Source organism: Lepidochelys olivacea (assembly GCF_965140295.1).
Source record: "Lepidochelys olivacea isolate rLepOli2 genome assembly, chromosome: 2".
In the NCBI taxonomy this organism is placed as follows: Eukaryota; Metazoa; Chordata; order Testudines; family Cheloniidae; genus Lepidochelys; species Lepidochelys olivacea.
The window spans coordinates 157,813,866-157,827,969 of NC_140412.1; the positions used below are offsets into that span (position 1 = coordinate 157,813,866).

At 42.0% G+C, this 14,104-nt stretch overlaps 1 protein-coding gene across 2 annotated transcripts in view; it reads right to left on the minus strand.

Moving 5' to 3' along the window:
• TGFBR1 (transforming growth factor beta receptor 1) overlaps window positions 1-14,104 on the minus strand; it is a 71,783-nt gene that overhangs the window by 29,109 nt on the left and 28,570 nt on the right. For both annotated transcript variants that reach the window (XM_084621248.1, XM_084621249.1), the window contains exons 4-5: window positions 12,206-12,436; window positions 1,578-1,745 (exon numbers count right to left, since the gene is read on the minus strand). In XM_084621248.1, the coding sequence (XP_084477374.1) occupies window positions 1,578-1,745; window positions 12,206-12,436 (399 nt within the window). The remainder of the gene's footprint in view (window positions 1-1,577; window positions 1,746-12,205; window positions 12,437-14,104) is intronic.

Sequence of the window (14,104 nt, forward strand, 5' to 3'; positions counted from 1 at the left end):
CTAAGGTTTCCTTGGGCAACTTCTGCAGGAAAAATATTCCTCTGGTAAGGCTGATGTGGTGCCAGTAGGTGTACCTGGAGCCCTTATATTTGAAGGTTTCAGAGCTATGATTGGCTTTGCCAGTACTGAGGCCACCGTCTGAGTGGCCTGCATAGGAAAGTCTGATGCCAACATGCAGATCAAGTCTGACTCCCATAATTGCTGGAGGAGTTGACAGTACCCAGTGGTTTCTGTGCTGGGGTCATTTTTACCTGAAGAGTAGATAATACAGTAGGTACTTGCTTTATCAGTACCTATGTCAATAAGCCAATATAGATAGTACTGACAAGCAATGCTGTGGTGGTCTTCAAGTTAGCTTGGTACCAAACAGCTTCTGAGATACCATTTCAGCTGAGGTACAATGGTGGAGTCCCCAACAGGTGCATGAGGAATCCTTTCTAGGTCTTGAACTACCCTTGAGCTCTGAAGAGCTGGATGTCTTGGGGCCCTTAATGACTGGCCCAAGGACAAAAGACCAGTGCCTCTTCTCCCTCTATCAGAGGTTGAGGGCTTCAGTGAAGGAGCAGCTGAGTAGAAATAGCTGCCAGAAAACTTCTAGAGGCAATGTACTTCACTTATTTGCCCAAGAAAGGCTTGGATTGGAGGTCAAGCATATATTCCTCCCCATGAGTAACCCCTGAGACAGGAGTCTCTTGATTTTGAAGTCTTCTTACAGAAAGACTTGAAAACTGCACATTTGTCCATAATATGGTCATCACCTAGGCAGATGAGGCATCTAATATGCTCATCATTAACAGGCAGAACTCCTTACAAGTCAGACAGTTCTTAAAGCCCAAGGACTTATGCATGACTATTTGGTAGCAAGTATCATTCCAGGAACAAAAGTAAAAAAAATGTCTGAAAGGAGAACAAAGGAAACACTATAAAAGCCAAGGCTAACTACATATTAACTCACTATTTACACAAGAAAGGCTGCTGATATGCTCACTGTCTTTTGCTTTGAGGCATCACTGGGACTTGCAACCGTGTGTTGTGAGAACAAACAGAAGGAGGTAGACAGCTGTCCCAACAGGTACTACTGACCAAAAGCCTCTAGCTCGGGTGCACAGGGTGTGCGTGCACTTACAGTGGAATATATAGACATATAAGCAATCTAAGAAGAACTGGGATACTACACAAGGGTCTTTTAGATTTTTTTTTAAATAAAGAACCCACTCAAATAGCGTTCTATTAAGCTAATCAATTTTTGTTGCCAGAGAATACATGATCTGCATATTATTTTACCACAGTTGTAAGAAACTGTCTACCTTTGCAGATGGATATACCTGCACAGCTGGTGTAAGAGGATATACACATTCAGCTTAATCCCATTGCCAAATATAACTACACATTTGTATAGAACAATTCAAACGATACCATATCAAGCAGCATACAAACTCAAATATGGACAAGGTCTTAAATTGCTAGATCTTTCCCATAATTCTCTTGATAATTTTCACTATGGAAATAGGCCTTCAAATGCCCCATTTCCTTTTAGGATCATAAGGTCATATACGAGACCAAACACAAAAAGTTACCTTGTGTGCCGACAATCTCCATGTGAAGATGTGCAAGTCCACTGGCAGTGGACAAAGCTAGCTTTATCATTCCTTCCACAGTAACGGTATACCTGTTTAGGTAATCAAAGAGTGATCCATGCTCATGATAATCTGACACCAACCAGAGCTGAGTCCATGTACCATTGTCTGCAAAATAAGATATTAGATGTAAATAAAGTTGCCCAGCAAACCAAATGGTTTTTTTAAAATGTACCAACTATAAGATTTCCATAAGAGGAAAAAAACCCAGAAAAATAAACAGCAAAATATGAGTGGAAGGGAGCTGGCGGGGAGGGGGGGCGGGTGTGGAAAAAAATTCAGGCCATTCCATTCTTACAATTAATGTTCCACATTCCTGGGACTTCTCTCCCCTATTCTAGAAGAGGGAAAGGTTTTGAAACAATGAAGGGACAACATGTATTAGTATCAAAGAATTAAGAAATGACATTCCCTTTTCTGAGAAAGCAGAAGCACATAGAAGTTAGAACACAGAACTTGGAATCAAGCAACCTGCTTGTTTTCTTATCACTGCCACTGGCTTGCTGCATGACTGTGGGCTAGACAGTTCTACACGATGGAGCTAATGCACACTCACTTTTCTCAGACCTAAAGATGACATGCACTAGGAACATGCAAATTTGCCTCAGATTTAGATCAGTGGACACCAAATACCAGGAACCTCAAAAATTAAAAAATAAAAACCACAGAAGATACTGTAAGAAGGGAATTCAGAATGTGAAACTTGAAAAATTCCAGTGAAAGACTGAAGATTCCTCTTTTGACCCAGAAAGCAGAGATGTGTCAGTTGCAAGACTTCGTTTTTAAACCAGACAAAGCAATCCTGCCATTGAATAGGCTTCCCTAATGTATTTAAAACAAAACAAAAAAGCTCTTTGACTAGTGGGAGTTGTTCAGACAACTTTATCCTTATTGTAAAACAAACCCCTTTCTCGCCTTAAAAAAAATAAACCTACCATTCTCCTCAACATATTCCTATTATGGCAACCATACTCCACACTACCTTTTGAGTATACATTTTTCATGCTAAGGACTCTGTACATGACACAGGAAGGAAAGGCAAGAAAAGGAAGGTCTTTATTCTTTCAGACATGCTGATGAACAGGACCTTGAAAGGATTAAGTTTCCAAAGAACAAAACTGAAATCTCAAGGAAAGGTGGTAAAGTCTACAAGATTCTTAGAATCCTCTGTGAATATTAAGGGAGGCTAGAGGCTTTTGGCTTTCTGTGAGATTTTAAAAGTAGAAAATCTTCAAATAGAGAAAAAAAAGGAGAGAGCTGTATCTGCCTTTGTCATAAATGTAAAAGGAAGGGTAAACCCCTTTAAAATCTCTCCTGGCCAGAGGAAAAATCCTCTCACCTGTAAAGGGTTAAGAAGCTAAAGGTAACCTCGCTGGCACCTGACCAAAATGACCAATGAGGAGACAAGATACTTTCAAAAGCTGGGAGGAGAGAGAAAAACAAAGGGTCTGTGTCTGTCTATATGCTGCTTTTGCTGGGGATAGACGAGGAATGGAGTCTTAGAATTTTTAGTAAGTAATCTAGCTAGGTATATGTTAGATTATGATTTCTTTAAATGGCTGAGAAAAGAATTGTGCTGAATAGAATGACTATTTCTGTCTGTGTGTCTTTTTTGTAACTTAAGGTTTTGCCTAGAGGGATTCTCTATGTTTTGAATCTAATTACCCTGTAAGGTATCTACCATCCTGATTTTACAGGGGTGATTCCTTTACTTCTATTTCTATTAAAAGTCTTCTTGTAAGAAAACGGAATGCTTTTTAATTGTTCTCAGATCCAAGGGTTTGGGTCTGTGGTCACCTATGCAAATTGGTGAGGATTTTTACCAAACCTTTCCCAGGAAGTGGGGTGCAAGGGTTGGGAGGATTTTGGGGGGAAAGACATGTCCAAACTGCATTTCCCAGTAAACCCAGTTAGAGTTTGGTGGTGGCAGTGGATATTCCAAGGACAAAGGATAAAATTAATTTGTACCTTGGGGAAGTTTTAACCTAAGCTGGTAAAAGTAAGCTTAGGAGGTTTTCATGCAGGTCCCCACATCTGTACCCTAGAGTTCAGAGTGGGGGAGGAACCTTGACAGCCTTAAACCACCAATTTCTGCTAGCGGAAAATAGTGAAGTCAGATCTTGCTGTGTTCATGCCAGTACCAAAGCCAACAAAGCTCTTGGTCTATGGTACCAGGGACAGTTAAAGGTCCAGTCTTAACTGAAAGGTCACACAAATGTTTGGTAGAAAGAGATTAGAAATAATCAGACACCCTGACCCTTCAAAAGATGGCCAGAAAAGCTGCCACCAGTTCTCTAGTCCTCCACTAAAAACAGAAGACCATACTCTTGGTATGTCTATTATCTCTAAACCACAGGGGGAAAAATTGTTGTAGACAAAAACTTTTGTCCGGTCTTTTACACATCATAAAGAAACAACTACTTCCTGTTGCAGGTTACCTTTAAAAATCTTCAAGCTCTCTTGTCTATGTTAATTCCCTCTTGCTTAGTCTGCTCTTGAGTTGTCTTGATCAGGCACGCAAGTAAACCTCAACACTATATGAAGTGCTGCTGCTTTTTTCTTCACTGGGTAAGTATCATATGTGGTTTCTTTGTCTGGGTCAACAAGGTGAATAGTAATGACTGGTACTGAACCAGTTTCAAGGTAAACATTAGGAATTTGTTGTGTGTACATATGTCTACTTGATGCTGATTCAAGAGATGTTGGCATGGTTGATGGTGCCCCGAGGGGGGTGTAGAAATTCAAAACTAAGTAATGAACTAATGAGTTAATTTAGGGTTGAAAATACTTCCCTTTGCTTAATTTAATTCCACTGTTTCCCTAATTAAACTCCGTACACTGCATTAAACAACACTCCTCTCTCCTTCATGATAAGATGACAATGTATCTGGAAGATGTTATCTCCCATTTCAATTCTTTTAATCTTTCCTCATAAACTGATCCCTTATATTTGTGTTGGTCTTTACCCAATGCTCCACATTTTAACGTCTTTCTAGTTTGGAGATGCCCAGAAGTGTCTAAGAACAATTTCATCAACGGTGTAAAACTCATGCTGCACTTCAATAGTGTCTTCCATCCAAGGATCTCAGAACATTGCACAAAAATTAGATGAATTTTAGTCTTGATTCCCCTACGAGATAGTATCTTCCTCATTTTACACAAATGGAGAAACTGTGGGACAATCCTGCAGAATTAGAGGGTTCAATGAGAAATAAGGGTGCTCAACATCTTGCAATACTGGGCACTTTGTGACTTGCTGAAAGTCACTAACTTTGCAGAAACAGAACAGAACCCAGGTCTCCCAACTCCCAGTTCTAGGTTTGAGTCAGAGGTACTCACCCTTTGCACAGAGAGGAGTCACCACTTTCTTGGTCCCTAGCCTTTGCATAGCTGTCCACCCCTACCTCCCACCCCCACAAGCACCAACCTAATAAATAATCTCACTTGGGGTTCTTGTTCACCACACTTTCAAAAATCATTAATATACAACCCAAGATGTTTCAGCACACCACAAGGAAATGCATACCTTAAAAACCCAATCTCCTCCATCTAGCATCAGAAAATGGTAAAATGAAAGGTGCGGAGTAGAAAACTACAATCAGAAAGTTAAGACTTCACCAGATCAATTTATAGGATTGTCTAATTTGTTGCCTGAAAGTTTTAACATATTTTCACCTCCATTCCAAAAAAGGTTGTCCTAAATGAAGCTGAGCATCAATTAACCATTCTTACAGGAGTCAGAGTTCCCACTGTTTACCACGTACATAATTCAGTCCTTTAACCAGTTTTAACCATTGAGACAGCGCTTATATCCAAATGAACATGAATTGGTGCACATATTAGGAAGTAACATATCTGAGCTTCAATAAGGCACAATACCATCTATGACATTTTCAGCTTTTTTTTTTGGTCAGACTGGACACCTATACAAAAAGTCAAGGTTTCTTTTAGAGATGTTTTGGTGGAACACCCAGTCTCCATAAGCTTTTTCTGAAATTCTTTCATACCTGAATATGAAATGATTATTTACCCTGTGCAGTAACTGTAGTTCTTAAAGGTATGTCCCCTTACAGATTTTCATTTTAGGTGTGCTTGCTTCCCCTGTGCCTTTGATCAGAGATTTCACACAGAACCATCCCTTTGGCCCGTGCATGCGTCTTACTTAATCTTGTGTGCCACACGGTTATATAGCGCACGCGGCAAGCAGCCCTCAGTTCCTTCTCTATTGCGAAGCTTCATAGCAGACAACTCTGAAGTGGATTGGAACAAGGTTGGGTAGTGGAGCACCCACAGAGGGACACATCTTGCAGAACCACAGTTACTGCACAGGGTGAGTAAATAGAGATTACTTACTATAACTGGAGGTTCTTAGAGATGTGTGGGCCCTATGTAGGTACGCATGTGTATAATGTACCTGTGTCTGGAAATTCTTCCAAGCAGTGTCTGTTGACCTACACATGCACAGGTGTAAGGGACAGTACATGCTCATGCGCCTCTCCAATTCCTCCTCTTACCACAATGCAATATGGTCCAAAGCAGAGAGGAAGAAGAGTTGGTAGTGGAATACAGATAGGGACCATCCCATCTCAAAGAACCTCCAGTAACCTCTATTTCTTTGAGTGTATTCCACACATAGGTGACTTTGCAAGCAATGTTCAGTCTGGAGGAGGCTGCGAGAAAGATGGTAGAAGTGATGCTTGTAATACTGCTGCATTTGACCACTGAGTCAGGGCATAGTGTGCTGTAAATGTGTGGACAGAGCACCAATTTGCCGCTTTCCAGATGTCCTGCAACGGGATGTCCAATAAGGATGCCGTGGAGGCTGCCTATGCTCGTTTGGAGTGGGCTGTAACACCCCCAGGAAGGGGAAGCTTTGCTATTTTGCAGCATTCTAATATACATCCCGAGACCCACTTAGAAATTCTCTATGAAGATATAGCTTGCCCTTGCGACCTTTCTGCTATGGGTTTGGTTGTTTGTGGACAGAACACCAGGGCACGTCTGATGTTGAGGGAGTGCAATCTCTTGTCTTCACGAGAAGTATGAGGCTTCAGGAAAAAAATATAGGTACCTGAACTGACATCCAATTCAGAAACAATGTTGGGGAGGAATCTGGGGTAATTGTAGGGAGACCTCCTTGTGGAATACTGTGTAAGGAGGGTATGCCATCATGACTGCTAGCTCACTGATCCTTCTTGCCAAAACGACGGCTACTAAGAAGCCCACTTTAATGGAGAGGATGAGAGAGTAGTCCTAGGAGTTGCTGTCTAGGGCTCCACTGGAGCAATACATCGGAAGCTTTCTGTTTGTGTGGGATGCAAAGAGTGCAGTACCCCACCGTGGAAAGATGTTGGTTAGAACTGTGTCATGTATTTCCCATTTGTGGTCTGTAGAGAAGCTTCTGCTCAGCCTGTCTGCCAGGGAGTCCTGAACACCTGGAAGGTATGCAGCCTGTATGGTAATCTGATTCCTTAGCCTGACAGCCTCCAGGCAGAGATGAGATCTCGCTCCTCATCATTTGTGAGATATTGTCCAACAGTATCTGTACATGGAGTGAGGGTATGAGGGGGAAGACCACCTTGCAGACTATGCAGACTACTCTGAGCTCCAGCAATTTGATATGCTGCCAAGCTTCCTGTGAGGTCCATGTACCCTGGGCTGTATGGAGGTCCAAATGTGTACCCCATCCTGTAAAGGAGGCATCCATTAAAACGGTGGCCCTCAGTATGGAAAGGCTGATGGGAGTCCCCATCATTATTTGGTTGGGTTGGACCACCAAGCGAGGGAGCCGAGAAATCCAGAAGGAAGGAACTACGACTCCAGAGTTTATGCAGTCCCACTTCAGCCAGTAGGTTGGGTGGAGATAGGCTTGTAGGCACTGCAAGTGGAGGCTGGCAGAGGGTGTCCATAGGTTTTTGTGACCATATGGCCTAACAGGGAAAGGCACTGACACACCGTAGTTGGTTCCTTGCAGGTGATGAGAGAGATCAGGTTTCTCATCTGCAAGGAGGAAAGCTCATGCAGATATAGAATCCAACTGTGCCCCTATAAAAGTCTTTGTGGGTGACAAAACACTCTTGTCTTTGTTTATACAGACTCTAAGGTGGCAAGGAGGCACCAAAAGAGACTATATTGCTGAGACAACTTCTTGGAAAGATTGACCAACTAGGAGCTAGTCGTCCACATATGGGAACACCATAAACCCTGGCATCTCACCTGGGCTGCTACCACCACAAACGCATTCATGAATACCCTGGGTGCCGTCACAAGCCCAAAGGGAAGGATGTGGAATTGGTAATACTCCTGGCCAACTCTGAACTGCAGGAACTTCACCTTTCACATGAGAATGTCCATAGTTCTAAAAAGAGGGCCTCCTAGCTTCAGCTCTCAGAATTTCCAAAGAAGGCCCACCGTGTGGTCGAAAACCTGCTTTCTGATGGCACTAAACTTCTTGCTGACAGCATGGAAGAATCTCTGCACATGTTAAAGTACTCTAGGGCCACTGCATTCTCTGGGATCTATAAACCTACCTGCAAAAGAAAGTTTGGAGTCTGAGACAGTACAGAAATCTTGCCCTGCCCTATTTTCAAGCTCCCAGGGATAATCTGAACCCATATTCAAGAGAACGAGGTTTCAAAGGAGAAAAATCACTCACATCCGGACCTTGGACCTCACAACCTTCCACCTGTAAGCACCAATTTTGACATGCTGATCAAGGTCAGAATCATAAAATACCAGGGTTGGAAGGGACCTGAGAAGGTCATCTAGTCCAACCCCCTGCTCAAAGCAGGACCAATCCCCAATTTTTGCCCTAGATGGTCCCCTCAAGGATTGAGCTCACACTGGGTTTAGCAGGGCAATGCTCAAACCACTGAGCTATGCCTCCACCCCTAAGAGTGGAGGGATAGCTCAGTGGTTTGAGCATTGGCCTGCTAAACCCAGGGCTGTGAGTTCAATCCTTGAGGGGGCCATTTAGGGATCTGGGGCAAAAATTGGGGATTGGTCCTGCTTTGAGCAGGGGGTTGGACTAGATGACCTCCTGAGGTCCCTTCCAACCCTGATATTCTATGATTCTATGGTCCTGTGCTACCATACTCTTTTTATACTAACTAAAATGATATAGAACTACGGCCATAGAAATGGAACAAGCAGCAGTATTGAGAGGGCTGCGGAGATATTCTGGTGAGCAGCTGGCCTTCTGCAATAACTGCCTAGAACTGCTCTGTGTTCTAATTATAAGACACTCAATAAAGAAGTTCAGCTCCATATAATCTGTTTGGTTGTACTTTGCCATCCAGTGCCTGGTAGTTGGCAATTCTAAATTGTAAAGTAGATGCCAAATATGATTTTCTATTCAACAGGTCGAGGTGCTTCTGATCTTTATCATAGAACGTAGATTTAGTATGGTGCTGCCTTCCACATTTATTATCCACCTTGACCACCAAGGAGTTAGGAGAGGGATGAGAAAATAAAAATTTGCGGTTCCAGGACATCAGCCAGGGATGGTGGAGGTGGCATAACAGCTTCATCTAGTCAAGAAGAAGAGATGTTGACTGGTGGAGAGACCTTTGCATCAGCCCAAGCTTCCTGTTCCTCAAAAGGTCTCTTCCTGAGGTTCTGGTCTCCTAGATAGGCAACCTCCATCACCCTCCCTATGTCTGAGATGGGTAGTGCTTGAGGTGCTAGTGAATTGGTGATAGGTCACCCAAGGGTCCGAGTATGGCCAAGTGGGTGCTGCACATGGCATGGGTGAAGACATCCATGGGTGCTCAGACCAGCAGGATTGTGGACATCTCTCACAAGTCATTTCAATTTCCTCAGAGATCTCTGGAAAAGAGCTTCTACAGAGATGGAGAGGAGAGTCTTGGACAGATATTTGAGAGACCAAGTCAAGATCTTCAGAGTGGATTCTGATGAAGTGGTGGAGCACCAGAAGAACCTTGAGCTAAAACTGTCAGTACTGGACAGGCGTCCAGGGATCTGTAGGTCATTGGTGCCAAAAGAAGACTGAAGCTGAGCAATGGTGATTTGAGCTTGGACACAGATAGGTCTTGGGGAAAAATGAAACTCCTGTGATACTAAAAGCGTGGTTAGTATCATGTTCATGGCTTGAGCCAAAGTAATGGTAGCTGAGGGAGCTGATGGTACCGTGAGTCTCCGATGCTCTGAGTGGAGTCCAGATGGAGCCCATGCGGTCTTCTTCAGTACTGAGTGAGTAGCAATAGAGCTGTTTGTGATGCCTCGGTCCCTTGATGGTACTGGTGGCCTATCAGAGGCTGACATTTTGAAGTCTTTAGGCTTAACAGTGCCCTGGTTACCTGAGGAACCATCAGCCTTGTGGGTACCAGGTCAGAGTCCAATGAGTGTTGAAGTAGCTGGACTCATCAGCAACTCTGACTTCTTTGAGGCAGATTCCTACCAGGAGAACTTGGGACATGGCCTATGGAAGTCTTATGAGAGGAGTCTTGGGTTTTCCTCTTAAATGTCCTTGAGGAATGCAGCTTGGAGACAGTAGAGGTAGCTGACTTATTTGAAGACCAGTATTTGCGGGGGTACCCTGGCTGGGGTCAGAGGCTGGGTGCAGCAAGCTCTTCATCATGCGGAACCAAAGTTTGATCTCTCTGTTTTTTCTAGCTCTAGATTTTCATGCCAGACCAAAAGCACTTTTTGGAAACTTGAAGATCCCTGAAGCGAGAGATGCACCAGGAGTGATCACCACATACCAGGATTGCCTCCCGATATGATAGGCAGAACTGGGCATGCCCTTCCAGTAACAAAGCTCTGAGAAGGGGAGAAATTATTTTAAACTACAGCTAGAACTACTACCTCTTAGTAGTTTATTTTAGAGCTATGGGGGCACAGCCGAGGTAGAACTCAACATGGACAACTGCTAAGACTCGGTCTCAAGTGGAGGCAATTTAGAAGGAACTGAAGGCAGTTAGTAAGCACAGCACTATACAACAGTGTGGAGCATGAGTTTCATGCATGCTACATGAAATCTCCGATCAGAGGCACAAGCTTATTTCGAAAAAAGAAAGGGTGGTTAATGGTTAGATTTATTGACCTTGGACCTATTTTTTACATCACAGAAAATATTTGCAAGGTTATATTTTTTATATATATTTCATCATTAGCAATACATCACCACAAGAAGGTAGAATGATAAGAAGGTTAATCTATGTAATTAGTCATCAAGGATGTTCAGACCTCCTTGGTCTGAAGCACACTAATATTCTCCTTCTACAATTCCTGCGCCCCTCATCCCCCACCACAAGACTTGCATGTGTTCTCGTAGTTAAAACTATTTTAAATTCTCTATTTCTTTTATCCATTAGATGGAAGCTCTCAAATTACTTCTGAATAGTTTGTACTCTTATTATGAGAGGTCCCTCACTTGCAATGGTCTCTTTACCCTTCCAAATTTTAAGTGAATAACTTTCAGATACTTTTCACAAACTGAATGCAGGTTCTGAAAAACATATTGATGAACTCTAAGCAAACTTCGTACACTTCAGTTTTCCTGAGAGAAACTAATTTGATAGGATATGTTAGGGACATTTTAGTATTTGGTAAATTTAGCATCGGGCTTTGACTACTTCTATGACAACTACCCATGGAAAATGCTACGTTGATATTGCCTATCAACACAGGAAAAAAAAAAATCTATTCCTAAGAAAAAGATAGGAACTGTTTGACTTGGGTGTTTTTGCAAGTCTGAGAAGTTAAATGTTAAAATCTTCTAGTAATGCTTTAATAAAATCTAGTAATGCTTTAATAAAATCTAAATCAGATCTGGATCAGGTCTACACACCTTCTCAAAATAGACGGCTACCCATCCCTTGAAAGAGCAAAATTTCCTTGTCACATCCTAAAAATTGACTTTTACTTAAGTTACAGGAGCTGACAGTTTAATTACAGATAGTCATATGACACTATATAAAGGAAAGGGACAGCAGAGCTCAATTGGGAGTAGCATACATCTCCAAATGCAACTGTGGTAGTAAAATTGAATTAAAAAAGAAGTAAATCTTATTTGGGGGAGTAATTGCTTAACTTGTCACAAGATAAGGAGGAGCGGAGGCTGAACAACTTGCTGGGAGTGCAGTGAATTGTTGACGCAATCCTGGCTGTTGTACAGATGAGTTTTGAATGTAGCAGAAAGTCAGAGCACAGAAATATGCATATTGACCATATGACAAGTAGATTTACAGAAATGGTTCAGTATCTACACAAAAACTGAGTTGACTAGACAAGACCATTCAATTTAAATATAATGCTTAATGTCTGTGTGCAAGTTGTACATAATGTGCTGCCTAGTTTTGAGATCTCAGTTGATTGATTGTTTTTTGAGGTAAATTAAATGACCAGTCATTAAAAAGTTAAATAAAACAGATTTAATAAAACTCACGTGTAATCCTAGATTACACTTGCAGCAACCTTTCCACAAGCATCAAAGAACATGAAATGTCCAGAAAGTGGCATTTGTGTTTTCAATTCCTATGAAGAGTTTGAAATAGGAGTACATACACAATCAATAAAAAGTGAAAAGTTATCAAAAGCTTACTAACCTTTATTGTCTGCCGCTATAAATCCAAGAATATTTTCATGACGTAGCATAACAGTTTGATAAATTTCTGCCTCACGAAACCATGAGCGTTCTTCTCTTGAAGAGAATATCTTCACTGCAACTTCTTCTCCTCTCCATTTCCCTCGCCAGACTTCTCCAAAGCGACCCTTCCCAATGCTTTCTTGAAGAATGATAGTCCTTGCAATTGTTCTTTGAACAAGTAAAGGCAGACCTAAAAAATAAAAATTTTTAAATTGAGATTAAGCTCATTCAACCATTAATTGAAAAGATTTGTTGCTTATAAAGCAACAGATATATAGTGCTTGCCTTGATTAGTTAAGAGCTAGAGATAAATAACAGTCCTCCTTACCTTACTTCATCCATAATCTAAATTAGGAGTTCGATCCTTTTAAGACCAGACTTCCTAAACATTTTTTGTTTAGCAACCTTGAAAATACCAGCAATTACAAGTACCAAATGATTAAATCAAATTCTAGATATGGATTTGTAACAAATAAAATGTGAAATTCGTTTCCTGTGAGTTTAAAGTTTTGAACTACTCGTGCATAAATTGCATTCTATATTACATGTAGCCACCCAGGAAGACACTTGCGCATTCTGCAAAGTGGTTTTAAAAAAAAAAAAAAAAAAAGCAAAACACACATGCAGGGATGTATGAAGAAAAAAATCAAAAAAACATACCATTGTACTATTTAAAAGACTGATTTTATGAAAAACAAAAAACACCTTCATCTATGAAGCTCTATTTCTAGTCACTCTACCACAAAACAAACGGTAGAAAAAGAAGTCCTGAGAAGAAAAAGAAGTTAGAGACACTGAGAAACTCATTTACGAGCAAAGAGAATACAGTGGTTAGAGTGCTAGCCCGCTCCAGCACAACTTTCCTGTGTGCCCTTGGACAAGTCACTTAATCTTAGGTTTCACTATATATAAAATGGGATAATAGTTCGACACCTCCGAGACAAGGAAGGAATTACTGGTATCCTTGCCAACTTAATTGGTTAGCCCATTTTCAAGCCCTACTAGGTCGTTTTGGTTAGCGGGGGAAATTAATGATTGGTCAGTTATTTTTTTAAGCACACAACCCTATTTACAAAGAATGCAGGAGGTCTTATATCCCTGAATACAACAGCTAGAGACACTTGCTTCGCTCACAGTTCCAAATCTATTTCCAGCCCGCACTTCACCCAAAAGATCTCTCCATTTTATTTTTGTTGCGGTCAGGATCATGCTACCCGAGTTTCTCCGGCTGCAAAGCCACGTCTACACAAATGAAGCTGTACTGATGCACCTGTGCCGCTGTAAGATTGCTTGTGTAGCCGCTCTATGCCAACAGGAGAGAGCTCTCCCACTGAAATAAAACCACCTCAAATGAGCAGTGGTAGCTATGTCAGCAGAAGCTCTCCAACCAATACAGTGCCATGCACACTACCACTTATGCCGATAAAATTTATGTCACTCAGGTGGTAGCGCAGACATGGCCTAAGGCTTCTTTGGGCACATCTACGCTGGCAGAGTTACAGCATCGCTCAGAGCACATAGGAGAAACCGCTGCTGTGTTCACACTGTCAGCTGCCTGCGCAGTAGCATGTTCACACTTGCGGCACTTGTAGTGCTACTCAGAATGGTGCACTCTGGGCAGCTATCCCACAGAGCACCTCTTTCTCTTCTGCTGTTAAGAGTTGTGGAAAGGAGGAGGGAATCACGGGGCATCCTGGGTCATGTCCCAATGCCCTGTGATGCATTGCTTCACATTCCAGCAATCCCTGTGCTTCCATCTGCATTTGGGGCCATCTTTCAACTGTTTCTGTATTGCTTGCCCTGCCTCTTTGGGCTGCAGGAATGGATCCCGAAATGTTGACCAGTATGCTGCTCGCTC